At 36.3% G+C, this 16,792-nt stretch overlaps 1 protein-coding gene across 1 annotated transcript in view; it reads right to left on the reverse strand.

Moving 5' to 3' along the window:
• Nucleotides 1-16,792, reverse strand: part of PCDH11X (protocadherin 11 X-linked) — a 444,083-nt gene that overhangs the window by 389,190 nt on the left and 38,101 nt on the right. Inside the window, exon 2 of the mRNA XM_069868038.1 lies at nt 10,009-10,592. Within this exon, the coding sequence (XP_069724139.1) occupies nt 10,009-10,548 (540 nt within the window). The 5' untranslated portion in view covers nt 10,549-10,592. The remainder of the gene's footprint in view (nt 1-10,008; nt 10,593-16,792) is intronic.

The raw sequence follows: 16,792 nt of genomic DNA on the forward strand, positions 1-16,792 counted from the left end.
AAATATTATTGTTCACCTTTACTTTTCCTTTCCTTCACTGAACATTTTGAAAAAAACTAGGGACTATATAACTCTTGCATGTCTATGTGAAAAAGGTAACTACTATTAACTTGGAACTTTTAATTGTAAGAATAAATAGAATTTTTTTAAGATTTGCATGCAGTCTGCTGGAAACCTAATTTAAGCTTTTCATGACAGACAATTAAAATTCATATTGTTGTACTTGTAAAACTATTTTATCACTACATTTACACGTTTCATAAACCCTCACAAGTCTCAAATTCTCTCAAGCCAGACTTATTTTGAGCTATTAGGACTTATTTGTGTCATCCCTACAAATAGCGTGTAAGATACAGCTACTGCAACCCAAACAAGCACATTAAAAAACTCCTGTTCTCCAGATAACATCACCAGCATCTAAGAAAGGGGCAAAAAGAAGTTTGCAGTATATTGTTACTTACGTGAAACCTTCAAACAACATTAGAGAGTTCATTTAATGACTGAGCTAACTTTAAAACTTGTAACATACAATGTCATATGGAAAACACTATTTCTGACATACATTTCACATCTGTAGTCAATGTGGATGTAAAAAATTAGAAATTCTGCCAATTAGAAATTTAGATATTTGGGCAACTTGTAAAGATTTTTGAAGTATTCAAAAAAAAAAAAAAAAATTAAGAAAGGTTTGGAAAACTCAGTTGAGCGTGAAATACAAGTTAACTGATTTTGAACATCTATTTCTGTATTTTTTCCTGTAATTTTTCCTCAGAGGTGCATTACAATGTCATTGTATAGTAAACATAAAAATTCACTGTTCACTTGAGGATACTTCAGTGTCATTGCTTAAAAATACAACATACTTTATAACTTGGTGTGGCACTGCATGGCTGCACTTCCAACATCATGCATATATGCAAACCAAACTATAATTTTATTGAGACGCATGGGGGGGTTCTTACTGCTTTTATTGTGCTTTACTGTGGAGAGTTGTTATAGGTTGTATAATTGGCGATTTCTTTCCATATAAATAAAACCAAAGGTTTTACTCAATATATTATGGGAAAATATTAATTTATAAGTGTTGTCTAAACACGTGGTTTCAAGATGACTATGTAAACAAATTCTTAGTCTATTATGCTCAGAAAGCATCATCACATCTGTGCTATCTAGCATACTGATCTGTCTGGACAACAGCAACAGATAATATTCATATAAGATAGATGAAGTGAAGATCTCCATTTGACAGATCTGTGCCTTCCAGCTTGAGTCTATCATCCTTCCCACACAGAGACATGCTAAGTTATATATTATTGTTTCATGACAGCTAGTGTGAAAATCAGAGCCTTCAATGCAAAAAGATACACCAACTTGTCCCTCACCCTAACTCACTGAACTTACCATGCCTGGAAGCAAGACTTTCTCCTCCAGTCTTCAGTCAATCCCCCAAAGCTATGTCAGGATAATGGAACCTGACAGTTTTACAGTAACAATGCCATAAACCACCCTAAAGGAGCCTTGTATCAACCAACAAGAAGCAATTACCTAGACTCTTGACTCGCTACCACCAGTCAGTAGCAGAGTTTTGTCTACGTAGAGACACTAAGTCACAGCTGTAAGAATGCAAATCAGTATTTTCCCCTTTAAAAGCAAGACCCAGTGACTTTTTCAAAACAATATTCACAGATGACCACTTATTTGTCTAGACCTCTCCAGAGACATTACTACTGTGTAAAAATTATATTCTACTACAAAATTTTCTCATTTAGGATTATATGCATTGATGTTTCAGATAGTATGAAAAACAGAGAAATGTGAGGGGCTTTGTAAGAAGGTGGATGTTGATCTACATCATAAAACTATGAAAACAGTCTTATGATGTAAAAAGATTTTGAGGTGAGAGAGTTACATAAGGCAAAGAGCTGTTTGGTTTAGGTTTTTTTAATTCCTTATGTTACTGAAGGTAAGCAAGTGGAAAACAGCGAGAAGCAAATACATGCCATTAGATGTCTAAGGATAGTGACAAATGTAAGAGATAAGAATTCTGCCTACAATTCTACCTACAAATATTTATAATTTCTCCCTCAATCCACCTTTCACGTTTTCCTATAACAGAAAAATAGATCTAAATGAAACTTATTTGTCCCTTTCATATATTTGCAGGAGAGCTCTTCAAGATTTTAGGATGTCATCTAGCACTCGTAAGCATCTCTCAAGTTTCTGTATCTCATTTTATGGCTAATTTCAGCTCACGTTACGTTATCCAAGAACCCCAAACTACCTGACCTAGACAGCACAAATTGTGGAAGGGATGCAATTACTTTTCACTTGAACAGAAAGCTGATTAAACTCTCTATTCCATTCTATTTGAACTATGCCTCATTACATTAACATATCTTTTACATCATAAGGAAACTGGTAACAAGAAAAATCTTCGTATCTTTGACATTAGGATTTATTTAACATTAGGAACTTTTACAACTTATTAACAGATTTTTTTCCCCTCTTCTGTCAAGAAAAACAGAAGGGGTCACCTAAACATATCACGTTCTAAGTCGTTTAACCTCTTCTTTAAAGCATTTATCAAATACTTGTGCACACCTAAATCTTCATTGGATGGGCTCAATTCAGGTCTCTTTTATGGGAAGGTGCTGAGGAAAAAGTTGCGCAGGGTAAGTTAGGTTGGTGTACATGTAAGAACAAGCCAGAAATGCAGGGAGAGAGGATTACTGCATAAAACAAGTTTAGAAACAAAGCTATTATTAGGCCTAATTGCACTTGTCAGACAAAAGCCTGACTGAAAGGAAAACCATTAGCTTCTTAAAATATATTTTCTTTTCAAGAACTTATTTTTAGAGTAAAGAACGCAAATAAACTGTTGTGTCAACTTGAAACCAACTGACTTCAGGTTTCTGGAACAAAAAAGGCTCTTTTGCCAAACAGAGCTTTACAGAATCAGCATCTGAAACTACACAACACTAGTAAGGACAATGTTAACTAAACCTCATAATTGGTAAGAAGCGTTACGTATTTGTGAGTAGTTTTAGACTCTGAGAGGCTCCATCTTTCAAAAGAACTAGCCTTTTTACTAACACCTGAGCTTCCCCATAGCTGAAGAAACTTCAAATCCACACCTGCTGTGCTGCACGTTGTTACTTCATCATCAGAATAAAACCAACAGAATAAAAAAATCCTAAATTACTTGCAAGGTTGGTGTATCAAGATGTAACAGAAATCTGCAATGGCACTTCCAACCTCCACAAATGTATATCAAAGGAACTAAGTTTTACAAACAATGTCTATTTGTGAAGTTGGCCATATCTGCAAGAAGTATTTGTACATTTTCAAGGGACTGCTGAAATTCTTGTCACTTCTGATGGTAATTAGCCATGTCTCAGTGGAAAAGACTAGGAGAGGTTTCACCCATGTGAAAAAAAATGAAGCTATGTTAAAACATTAAACAAACACACTGATATTGCAGCAGTAACAGAGAAATGGAAAGGTGTTTCAGTCCTGACCTACTGCCCACTGCCACTCTGGATTTAGTAAAAAAATGACTCAGCGCCATTCAAAAGACTGTCTGCCTGTCCTAGAAAACCTCCATCTGAAGGGCAGCTAAAAGTTACCTTGGAGAGACAACATGTCCAACTCTCCATATTTATTAAATTAGAGGCATAAGAGGATGACCTTAGGGCTTGACTGGAGAGCAACTCTCAAGCAAAATAATTCCTAAATCCATTTTTGAGCACCCTAAATCTATTACCTTCTCCATCTATGCTTGTACATGAAAGGAGAAAGAAGACATGGTACTGTTATGCAAATATATGAAACATAATCTATATGAGCTATGACAATGAGGATGGAAGGTAACCTGTCCTGCAAAGTTATGATGAATGAAACTCCTAGGCTAATTCATCTATAGGACTGTGAAGAAAGAAAAAGAAGCCACTCTCCCATTCAAGCAGAAACTCTAAAGGAAAAAGAAAGGAAAAAAAAAAAAATCCAATCCTCAAATTTTTTTTATCATGCAACTAATCTTCACTTTTCATATAAGCACTGACAAATCCAGGATTTAACAAAACTATTATTTCTCAGTTTTAGGTGGAATACCCAAGCACTGCTGCTATCTGGGATGTCAACATGTATGCAGCTGATTTTTGCTTTTATGTCCATTTTGAAATATCACTGACTGATAAGCCATCCCCCAAAGACAGGAAAGAAAAACTGAAGTTACTGTCGTTGTCTTATCAGGAAGTCAGGAATTTTCCTATCTGAATTATGTATTTTCCTGAGCACATCTAAGAGTATAAAATGAAAATTCCTGGGATCTTGACTAGCAATCTCTTTTATTCAGCCATATGCCTCTTACACAATTACTAGAAAGGACTGCTAATAAGAAAAAAATTACAAAGTGCAAAAGTACTTTGGTACCAGTGGTTTACAATAAATTTACAAATAATTTTTCATAATGGTAGAGAAATGAAGTTGGAATTTACCTAATCTCATTAGTATCTGAGTGCAATATTTAGTAAGACCTGACAATATTAATAAATGTAGGTTTACATGTAGAAAAAGCTCTATCTTGCATTTTTTTCACAGAAGGCAGATGTTGATGATAACCACCCCAGGCTTTCTGTGACCTATTTAAAGGGCCAATATACCACTTCATTGTCCTCTCATGCTACATAGAAGAATCACCCACATGAATTCCAGTATGATTAGCAGTGAGATGCTCCCTCATTCAAACATGGTTTGAGAGGGCAAGTGAGGGTTGCTGCTTCAGCTTTCACTTAAAGGAATGGAAGCATGAAAAAGGACAGAAATAAGAGGTTTAAGAGGCTGATGCTTGGGACAGTGAAGGTGAGCTAGTGAACACCTGTGGATGCCCAATGCGACCTTCCTTTCTCCCCTTTGTACTGCACCACTCAGTACTGGGGTAACACTAAAGCACAAACAAGCTATAGGAAAGTTCTGTTTGTGCTTCTGTACTGATAGTGAATTTGACTAGGAAATTAGTATCATTGCTTATGATATGATTATCAATAATGATTTCATTAATGTGACCTTCTGGTTCTGATTTAACTACAAATCTAGTCTCACTCTGTAATTTTGATTTAACTACCTTTCATTTTACAGAAACCACGCTTCCTTCCATTCTTGATTTTCACAGTGACATTAGTTACTTGATCCAGAACTACCATGAGGCTCAGAAATAACCCAGCCGCAAGAGCAGGCTTGAAATCTGATGAAGATTTGTGATCTCCATCTTCCACGGGTCATGGAATTGATAAACTGCATCAGAAAGAAGGGGAAAGCTTCTATTGAAAGACATCACAAGAGATGATTTACAGTAGCAAGAGGTAACTCTCCTCATCAGAGGCAAGACTGACGTGTTGTGAGACTGAGTAAGAATCTATTTTGTCAGATTACAGAGGTATGAACTGACAGCTACAAAAAGATTATTATATTATTCTACAAGGAATGCACCAGCTGCTTCTGATGATAAGTAAATACAGGAAATTTGCTGTAATAGGTAAGAATAATCAAACTATACCAGTAATATCAATTTAATTTCCCCTCAAACTGCAACAGATTAGAGCAACAACTTATTAGCACACAGGATTAGCTCAGAAAAAAACCCACTCTGCTCTGTTAGACTAGAGTTACACTTTCACTCTGTCATAGTCCACTGATAACTGGGTATTGTTGCACCTATGGAATATCTAGCGTGTACGGTATACCTAGGTGACAAGAAATGCTAAGTAATCAATTAAAGGAATTTAATTTAAAATGTGCACTTAAATGAATCCGTTTGGAACTATGCATGTGGCTCTCCATTACAGTGCTCCAAGCTGGAATTCTATTCAAAACCTGCTCTGAAACATCTCCCTTTTTTTCAACATCTAAGAGAACACAGGAATGCTTCACACTAAAATCTTCATAATCAAAGCAGAGGCCTGTGACACCTGTAAATGCTAACTGTATTAATCAGGTTATACTAAATATCAGCTTGCCTTGAACTCAAATACAAGCATACTGAAACAGTGTAATCAACAACAGCATGCAAGTATTTTTAACACTGCGGTGGTATTGCCAGACACAATGTACTTTTTATGTAAGTGTGTAAGTAATGTGAATGCCCTGAGGAGCTGAACAAAGACCTGTAAGCTTAGCTGCCTACCAGGGTTAAACCAGAACATCAGTATATGTAGATTTATCCTTAATCAGAAATCACTGCTTATTAACATTTCAATTTAAAATTTACTCTTGCATCCTGCTGTTTTAACATAATACTTCTGTTTTTGAATGCCCATCTCTCTTTTTCACTATCACTCCCAATTTATACTTTAAGTAATTACCTCAAATCAGGACAAAATGATTCTTCTTCCACCTGACCATTTCCTTCCCTGAACTGCTTCATTACTCATCTTACCTGCCCCTTCTATCATCTCCTACTATCAGTGCTATGCTGTTTTTCTGCCCAGTCTGGTCTTGGAGCTATTTCTCATTCTAAATGTTTTTTAGTTTTAAATCCTATCTCCTTCCTAGCCTTGTTCATAGTAAACACTGTTCACCACTTGCCATTCAAATCCTTAATGTCATCCTATCCATCGTCAGTTTTGGGCATCTCAGCACAGATACACAATCTTTTATAATGCTACGCACAGCAATTTCTTTGGGTAACAGCAAGATGCCTTGCGTGACTGTTTCCCTGAAATCCTCTTTTCTATGGGGAAAAGTAAAGAAGAACCTCATGTAATGTTAAAGCATCGGTGCTTTTAAATAATTCAGTATTTGCAAACTTTACCCAGAGCAACTCTTGGTCAGTTCCTGGTGCTGTCACATTGGCTGGGTGGGAGATACCTACAAATCATTGCAACTCCTTTACTAAATAAGGAAACAAGAAGTACAATTCAGAACTGTCTTAGAACTTCTTCTCCACGCAATTCCTAAGTAAGTCTTGAAAGAAGAAACGCAGAGGCTATTTTTAGAGCTCTTTTTAAGAGTTCCTGCATTCCAGGTGTCTGTGATTCACTGTCTGAAAAGTTTCAAAGTTGCAGTACTATCAGTCCGTTACATATAAAGTTATTTTCTATTGAGGTACATTATGAGAAAATGCAGGCAGGCAAAAAATACCCAAATGCTAGTTTGGGTGGCAGTTAAAGCGCTCTCTTATATTAAATATATCAAATCACATGCGAAAAAACTTCCAAGTAATGCTGAACGCAAAACACAAGAACACCTTTTTTATGATGATTTTTTTTCTGTTTTAAAAGAATTTTTAGAAACAAGCAGGAGATTAAAATAATGTGAACATCTGTCATACAGTTAAAAGACTTTATTGTTAATTATCTACTTTGCAAAGGAAATTGAATACAACAACTATATTAAACCTCTTTCCCACACTTTGAGAGAGGCACTAAATTAAGTGTAACAAAGTGGAGAAATGCTGTAACACATAAATGTTACCTTCCCAATGAGAACAAAGGCTGAAAGAGTTGCTGAAAATGTGTTTTAAACCTATAAACTATTCAGCTGAGTCCACAGTGAGTTTCCTCTTTTCCAGAAATTGTTATGGCAAAAAGCTCTTTATCTTCTAGCAAAACAGGTCTGGCTACAAACAGACAACAGGCACATTTTAGTTAAACTTTTTCAAGAAGTGCAATGTAACTGAAGAACTTTCTCTTCATTGCACAGCTTGTCAATTTGCTCTTACTTTCTCTCAAATGTAGAGCAACACATTTCACACTGTTGCCGCACACATACTAAAGCACCATCCTTTGGGTTTCTAGGAAATGACTTGCATATCTTATCATCTCCCACTCCTCTGCAACCCTCCAAGCATGTTGCCCTGCCCGTCATCTTCATATCTGGTGCTTCCCAAAATTCCTCACAACACTGTCCTATCAGCCCTGCTAGATTCATCCTGGCCAGAAGGCAGGACAGGTTCACATGCTGCTGTTTCCCCACTTTTCTGTGTAGTGATTATAAAAGGAAGGAAAAGGTAAACACAGACCAGAAGACAGCAGAGCACAACCCCAGAAACAGCACAGGATAACATGTGAGAAGAGTGTTTTGGGAGAAAAGGCAAGCATCACTACCCTTGGGCACCTATTACCATCTCTCCTAGTATTTAAGTGCTATCCAGGAAAGAGTTCTCAGGCACCACTACTCTTCCCTTCCTTTTTGATTTCCCTGTTCTTCCCTGCGGATAGACAGATCTTTGTCTCTGTTACGTTCCCTACCTGCTCAACAGACTCCTTCATTTCTACTGCTTTTTCATCCCTCTTTTTACATGATCAGTTTTGTTATTAACAGTGTTAAAACTACCACTGGATAACACCTGGACATTACTATTCAAACACTGTGTGGCTGTCATAAAATTCCTTTTGGTTTTACAGATACTTTACAAGGTATGTAAAATTGCTGGTTTACTTAAAGGCCAAAAAGTACCCGACCAACAGGCACGCAAGAGAAAAATGCAATCAATCCATTTAAAAGATCTCTTTATAGGGCTGCGATTAACAAGTAATTTTGGTTGCTGCAAATCTAGCACAAGAATTCAGAACTTTCAGTCCATACCAGTGTGTGTTCACTCACACCACCTACCCTTCCCTTACGTGGCAAAAGCCTTTTTTTCACAGGCACTTTTCTTGAAATTTCCCTTTTTCCCCCCCTAATTCAAAAACCATTTTTTTAAAAGGTATTTGCACACCTGGCTCTCTGACAGTCCACCTCACCTCACATCACATCCTCAGACAAGGCCTTATGCCCTACACTGCTTTCAGGACAGAGCTGTAGCTTGTATTTTAGATGATCTCCCACTAGTGTGATACAAATATGCTATCATTCTGCTGATCTGTTACATTCTGTTTCTGAACACACAGTCCAAAAATAAACTCAGAAAGCAAGACTGCTACTGTGGTTGAGGACTCAATCCCAGGGACTCCTAATTTCACTGATTTTTTTTTTTTCCTTTTCCTGGAATAACAGCACATTTCTCTCATGTATTAGTTTGCCACATTTTGTCTACAGCCCTGACTTTATTATTATTTTCTACTCCTAATATTATTTATTTAATATGCTGTTATTCATTCCCCAGATTTTCACTTAAAACAAAGCAAACTGCATCCTACTGGACACTTCTGGATACTGCCTAAAAAAAAAAAAACCTACACACGTAGATCTGCCTGCTCCCTGTATAACCTAGGAATTTAAAAGTTTTAAAGAGCTTACTACAAAGACCTCAAACTTTACAGTAAGTTCTTCAAAAGTTTTAAATTCCTAAGCTACACTGAGAGAAGGCAGACATGTGGGATGTTTGGGTTTTTTGTTAGGTAGACAACCAGAACTATCCAGTGGGATGCAATTTTCTTAAAGAGATTTTTGTCTTTGTCACTAGTTCATACCCACACCATCACAACTATTTCAGGTTGCAAGCAATTTAAAAGAGCTAAAATAAGGCAGCATCTTATTTTTATTAAATTGCTACCACCTAAATACTGCAAAGCTGCTTTGACAACTGAACTCTTTCTCAGTCTGGAATAGCTCATCAAGTATAGAGATAAGCATCACATCAGTTCCTGGGCTAAGCTCTACTGCTCAAATCTAGCAGTCGTGCAAGAAGGAGACAAACAATGCAAAATAGAGTTGGACTTGGCACTGCCATGTTGGTAGCAATAAGAACACATATTTAATGGTCTAAGACAACCGTGAGCCAAAGTGTACAAACACTTAGAGTGCTGGAGGAGAGTTTATGAAGACATGCATGTTTCCTCCTACTGTTACACAGACAGACATAGGCGTATCAAACAGCTTGCCACAAAGTGAAGATACAATGCACTAGAATGCACCCACGGGTACAGACTAGCACTTCAAACCAGGTATCTGCAGCGTGTCCTTGTCGTGGTACACAGCTTCATACTTCTAATGGGTTGATGAGGACTGGCAACAGTCATGGGAAGACAGTAACACAGACAGTAACATAGAAAAAGGGAAGAAACCCACCTTAAGGAGTTCGTAATGTTGAATACCATTCACACCAATGTCTGGATCGATGGCAGACGGGACAGAATAGCGAGAATTAATTGCTGTGTTTTCAGGGATAGAGATGTTAATAACTGTTGAAGGGAAGAGGGGGGCATTATCGTTTATATCCTCTATTAGGAATCTGATCTTCACCAGTCTGAAAACTTCATCGGGCAAAACGGCAACCTCCACCTCATAAAAGCAGCGATTCTCAGTAAAGATGCCAGAGCAGAGCTTCTCTCGGTCTATGCGGTTTGCAGTTGTGAATATCTCACCAGTGTTCTCCTCCACCCGTACTAATGGTACATCCCCAGTCTTATACACAAGCTTGAACTGTAGCGGTGAGGAAAGGGGCACATCTGGGTCCAGTGTTAGGTTAAGATCCTTGAGCAAATTGCCAATGAGGACATTTTCAGGCAGTTCTTCCCGCACGGTATAATTCTTCTCCTGTGCGCCAGATTGAAATACAATACAGGCTAATAAGACTGCCAAGAGGTAGGTTCCAGACAGCAAGTCCATCTCCAGAATGACTAATGAGTATTCATGTAGAACACCAGGAGCAGCTGGAAAAAAAGCAAAAGAAAGAGTATTTCTTAAATACTTGCAGAATATTGTCTTCTTAACAGTGATGGAGCTGTGAAAGGAGTACCTTTCCTACAGCAAATAACCTGAACTGTTTGAAAACCCTATTAGTAAAGTGATATTTGACTAAACGAGCCTTCATAAAATGCGTAAAATGTCTTGCCCAATATTTTACTTAAAACTGTGTACTAAACACTGAGTTAAGACTCTCAGAAACAAATCAGAGTGAATGAACAAATAAATACAAAAATCTCTATGTCCATCGTGAGATTCTCCTTCGCTCCTTAAGAAAACCTCTTCCTTTGAACACACTGCCACACTGCCCTCAATTTTTTGTTTCCAAAGAAAAAAGTAGGTAAGAGAACTTTGCAAGCAACCATCTGCTGAGAACCAGATCTTTTGCTAAGAGATGGGAAACCAAGAACACTTGTCTTAATTTTACCCCAACTTCTGCACTGACAAAATTACATAATATTCGTTAACAGCAAGAAATCTGACTATTTTTAACCATAGGAATTGAAAGCGGCAAGAAAAAGTTCTCTAGACAGTATGGTGACTTCAGCCAACAACAGGTGGAAATCTGTCTAACACAAGGACATTGATACAGCGGTCCCTCTCTTTAAGGTGACAAAATCTGATCTGATCTTTGGAAGTCAGTATAAATACCAGCATTCAGTTGACGGAAATTTGTATTATGTGTATTGATCCAAAAGAGCAACAAATTCCAACACAGAAGAAGAACAGCAAAACATCAAAAGTTTTTGATGTGAACCTTAAGAAATTTTGTATAATTTCAAATCTGGTGACGTTTGCTTGTATATGAGCTAAGTACTCTGATACACCAATGCCTTTAAAGTGAGATACAGATTTGTACAGGGCTGAAGAAAAGAAGGTTTTCTACTTTTCAACCTAGTTTCTGAATAGCAATATACTCTCCTCTTAAGATTAATAACAGCCTCGAGAAAGATAAAGTAGAATGAGATGACTTATACGTACATACAGTTGGGTATCTGTGTACCTAGAGCTGAGAACTAAAACAAACCATTGAAGTCCATGTACAGAATACGCTGCTTTCCCTAATCTTCCTTTCCAGAATGTTCCTTTCCAGAATTTAGGATAACCTGGGATGGCATTTCTGTAACGTTGATGTGTAAGAGTCCCATCTAAAATGATTCTTTTAGATAATTAAGTTTTAGCTCCTACCACCTTAGCACCTGTTTCAAATATACTGTACTGACTCAGCTACCCTCTTTTCATTGTGCAACGTCATTTTTCCTGCCTTTTCTGATTTTATTCTCCCTGTCATAGCTTAGATTGATTTACTACTGCAGATCAAGCTGCAGCAGTTGTAGAAATTACTGAAGCCATTAATGGTCTTCACCCTTTAGTTACTGCCTTTCAGCAGTGCCACTTTTAGGGTAATTTAAATTAAAACATTAGACTTTGGAGTGAAACACATTAGGAACGCTTAATATTGCTATTCCGTTTGAGCTCTGCAATCTTCTCTTGACTGGGAGTAAGTAAAAGAGAACATTCCAACTAGAATGTTCCAAGGCGTATCTTTCCACCTCAACATCATCTGTAAAGCATTTTCTGGCTTTGTAATTACACAAAAGGAGTAACATAAAATAAAAATCCTATCCTGCAGGTCTTCAGTTATGTAAAAAGGCATTGATCACTAGAGTTATTTAATTAACTTGAATGAGACTGCTGACACAGGTGAGAACTGGATGTGCAGTTCATGTGGCGTAGTTACTGCATTACCTGTGGTATTTTAATCACGAGCTGACTTATTTGCAGTACTTTGTTAACTCAATGGAAGGCAGAACACAACACCAAGCAGGCATGAATCAATCTACCATAAACAGTCATTTCATAAGTCCATTACAATGTTAAATTCTAAATATGTAAATACGGAAGTCATCAGCAGATTCTGATTATCATTAATGGTAATACTATGATAGCAGCATGAGTTTAATGAAAGAACTGTGGTGATACTGTACAAGTATATTAGTTTCATTATTATGATTTTATTTATTTTCTTATGCTTCTGTAAATAATCTCCAGCAATTGTCATCCCACTGAAATAATTGTCAATGTGCACTCAACCTGCAGAAAGCTCTTATTTCAGGAAAGGACTTTTTTTTTATCCACTGCTATTAAAATAAATACATTTGGCATTGTTTTTATGCAAAACACCTATAAAAATGTGTAACAATAAACAATGAAGAGCTGATATTTAAATGTTGCCCTCTAAACAAAATTTCAGAACGGTAGCATGCTCGGTGTCAGCTGGAAAGCACTCGCGTGCCACTTTTTCTTCTCTACTACAAGTTAAACTGAAAAACAAAACAGGGAGGAAACGCTCATATTCTGGTGTTTACAGAGTAATATTTGAAATTTACAGTTACAGAGTAATATGTTAAACTTATGGTTCATTTCTGAGGGGAGGAAATAAACAAAACAAAAAAAAAATCCAAGATAAATACAAACTAATTCCAGTCCCTATCCCAAATTCTTCTGTTACAGTACCAATGTAAGGATTTCCTATAAATGATAATAATGTAGTAAATATTGCATAGTTATGTATATGTATCTTCCAAATAAATAATCTTACGCTATAAAAAAAACTTCTGATCAATAAGAAGTTTATTAATGCCACAACACTCCTCTCTCTCTCTAGTCTTGAAGATACAGGGAATTTTAGTCACACACAAAATAGAAGTTTGTGCTTTATCTATCACATTTTACAAAGCAATTTAAGGATGAGTACACAAATCGAACTGTCTAAAAATTCCGTGAAAAACTTTCCCAAATCAATTCTGAAAGTTGTGATAGTACCAGTAGATAACTTATATTAAAAATAACTGATAAGAATTCCTATAACCCCAGTTATAACTGCAATGGAGTTTCTAGGGATTATAAAATAATAACAGCGGGACTCAAAGAGGTTTTTCAGGAAACCTGGAGGGCAGAACTTCTTAGTATTTCATTACTATGCATATTTTCATTTACTTTTTTAAAATGAAATGAAGTTTGAACCATTCTATTAAAAATGTTTCCGTGCCATATTAAAGAAAAGGCATTAAAACATGAAAATAATAGAACACCATTGTTATAAACCATGTTAGATAAATGTTAACATGACTTTTTGTAACATCTTTTATTGCTGTAGGTTTTCCTCAACTACTGAAGGGTATACACACACAATAGGTAACATTATGAGTTATAACAGAAAATTCTTTGGTCTCAAAGCAGAAAAGCAACCAACAATGAATCACAATTACTGAATGTCTGCAGAATACACTATTTTTAAATAGTCTTCACCTGTCTTTCTAAACAATTCCAGGAACTGTTTTGAACATTAAAAACCTGTTCCAGAGCTGTAGACCTTTAAGGGCAAAAAAACCCCAACATGTCTCAACTTTTCTGCTTAGATATACAGTGGAACACCTTATGCCATGGGAAAAGTGTTGTTCTTAAATCCTATTTATATAGTCATAGTTGTATGTTGCCTGTCATTTGTGCCATAGCACTGATAGGAATGCTATGGCAACAGCAATGCAAAGAAAAAGAGCATGAGGTACTTTCTAGCATCCAAGCATCATCCTGAAAGACATTCAGAAAATCGGAGTATTTCTAATGACACACAATACTTAATGAGTCTCTCGTATTTCTCTACGTATCATAAATACATACCACAAAATGGGAAACCAGTATAAATACAAACCCAAAAGGGAATAGAAAGGCTAAAGAAACACAAATGGAAATGGCAGTCAGTGAAAACAGGACATCAAGAGAAATCATCAAATGAGAGCATGTCAACAGTAACAGATGGTGGAAGAAGTTAAGATGAACTACGAGACATAGACGAGATAAAAATAAAAAAAGAAAAAAGAAAGGAACTGGGAAGAAAGGCAGTAACAGTACAGTGTGTGGACACAGGCTTTACTGGTGACCAGAGGTTAAAGACAGAAAAGAAAAAAATCCTACAGAAAGCTAAATAGAGTAGTCCAACTCTAAAGGATCTTTCTTGAGCTCCAACACTAACACTTTTTAAATGGAAGAAAAAAAAATAACAACAAATACACTTTTTTAAAAGAAAGTAACATCAAGCTTACTAAATCCAACTATTTCCCTCTTTCAAATGAACACATCAATGACTGTACTACTGAATAATGTAAGGCAAATAGCCCAGGATGGAGGGGAGGAGGGGAAAAAAAACAATCTGAGATTTGCTCTCTTTCACCTGAGTATCTATGCACTGAAATGCTTTTTGCCCAATATATTAAATAGTAATGGCATAATTTAAATATTATCATTGTTCATTATTCTCTTCATTTAGCAGCTGTCAAATCATATCTTGAAAAGTAGACAGAATATAAAAACTTTAACTACCTAATGGAGTATGACGTGGAGGTATAATCTAAATCTGTTCTTCATAGACAAGGCTCTTCCTGGTCCCACCCGAGTCAGAATTCCTGTGGTTTACTACAGGATTCAACGGCTATTTCTTACTTAAGAGGATGACAGAAGAGGAGTAAGTGCAGTAAAGGGTACAGGTGTCCACTCCAGCTTAAAAAACACCACTATTTCTTGATACGTGGGTTCAGATTCGATTTACAGCAGTAATAAATAATCAGCAGCAACATTTTTTAACTGCTACATCAAATTTTAAGAAAAAAGTATCATAGACTATTTTAAAAATTTAGGAATATTGCACTGAATATCCAAATATTGAAAACATAATAGAGAAGAAATTCTGAAAACATTACTCCCATTATTAGCATCATATTCCTAAACCTGCTTTAACTACATGGACAAATGGAGCTAGTCTACCACACTTTTTCAATATAACCACCCTTTCATTTGCAGCTAATCCGCTGTGGACTCCTTAGATAGGAGTATTTAAATCCCTGTGTTAAAAGAGTATTTCTCAGAGCAAAAGATCCTCATAACATGGGCTCTATTTGTCAGTCAACAGCATGATTATAACGTTTTTTAGCTAAAAAGTGACCTATTTGCAACTAATCCAGTTCACAAAGCATTCCTCTAAATTGGTCATTGATAATTAAGCATTCTATGCTATACGCCAGAGGTTTTGAATTTCTGAGTCATGTTGACACAGATTTCAACTTTGTCCTGTAGATATTCAGCTGCTGGGCTGTCAGGTAGGTTCTTTTCTGCTAACACAAGACTTTCAGCGTTGGGTGTTTTGGTTGGGTTTTCTTGCTGTAAGTCACTAACTTTTGATTACAATAAGAAATACTACAAAGCTCCTGCCTGACAGAAATCCCCCTCATTCTTTTTAAGGCCAAACACAAATGATAACAACCAACCTGAACTCGTTTTCCCACTCTATAAAGTTTCAAACACAAACTATTCTGCAGCCATCAATATTTACGCACAGGATCCACTCCCCACATAGCATATTTCACAATCATATTCAAAGTAAAAGACCTATCTCAAAGAGAAACAGACGATTTGTTATATTATCAAGCTTTTAAATTCACTCCCTCATATGATTTTACTCTAAACCCACTGAGGGACTGATTTATTCTTTGATCTATTTTTTATTAGCATGATGGTACTGACTTCAATCAGGTTTCTTTAATTTGATTTTTTTCCCAAAGATGAACAAAATGAAAATGAAAATTCTTATCACCAGGAGAAAACATCACCCCATACCCATTTAAGTCAACAAAAGAATTAAGTATGAGCCACAACTTGCTTACAGGTACACGCTCTCACGAGTCAGTCTTCCCTCTTTAGAAACAAGGTATTTTTTAGGGTTTTTTTTTTTTTTTAGTTTTCCATCACAGGGGCTATGAAATACTCTTCATTAGAAGAAATAAAAAGTTTAATAACCAAAAGACAGATTCCTGTGACCACATGAAGCAGCATCAAGGTGTGGAGAACAAGGAATTGATACATTCTTACTGAAACAGAATTCTACATTCCTAATATTAATCTGCACCTAATAGGAAGCATGCTCATTAAAACTTCTATCAAGGTACTGGGAACAGAGAATAGAACTATAAATACACAACAGGTAGGGAGCATGCTGAATGGACAAACTGAACTCAATTACATTGATAAATGTTCTAAAGAGTAATTTCTTTTAATTGCTCCAAATTAGGTCCAGTAAAGCCGACGTCTCCGTTTTACAAAACTAGTAATG

The sequence above is a fragment of the Phaenicophaeus curvirostris genome, chromosome 13 (genome assembly GCF_032191515.1).
Source record: "Phaenicophaeus curvirostris isolate KB17595 chromosome 13, BPBGC_Pcur_1.0, whole genome shotgun sequence".
NCBI lineage: Eukaryota > Metazoa > Chordata > Aves > Cuculiformes > Cuculidae > Phaenicophaeus > Phaenicophaeus curvirostris.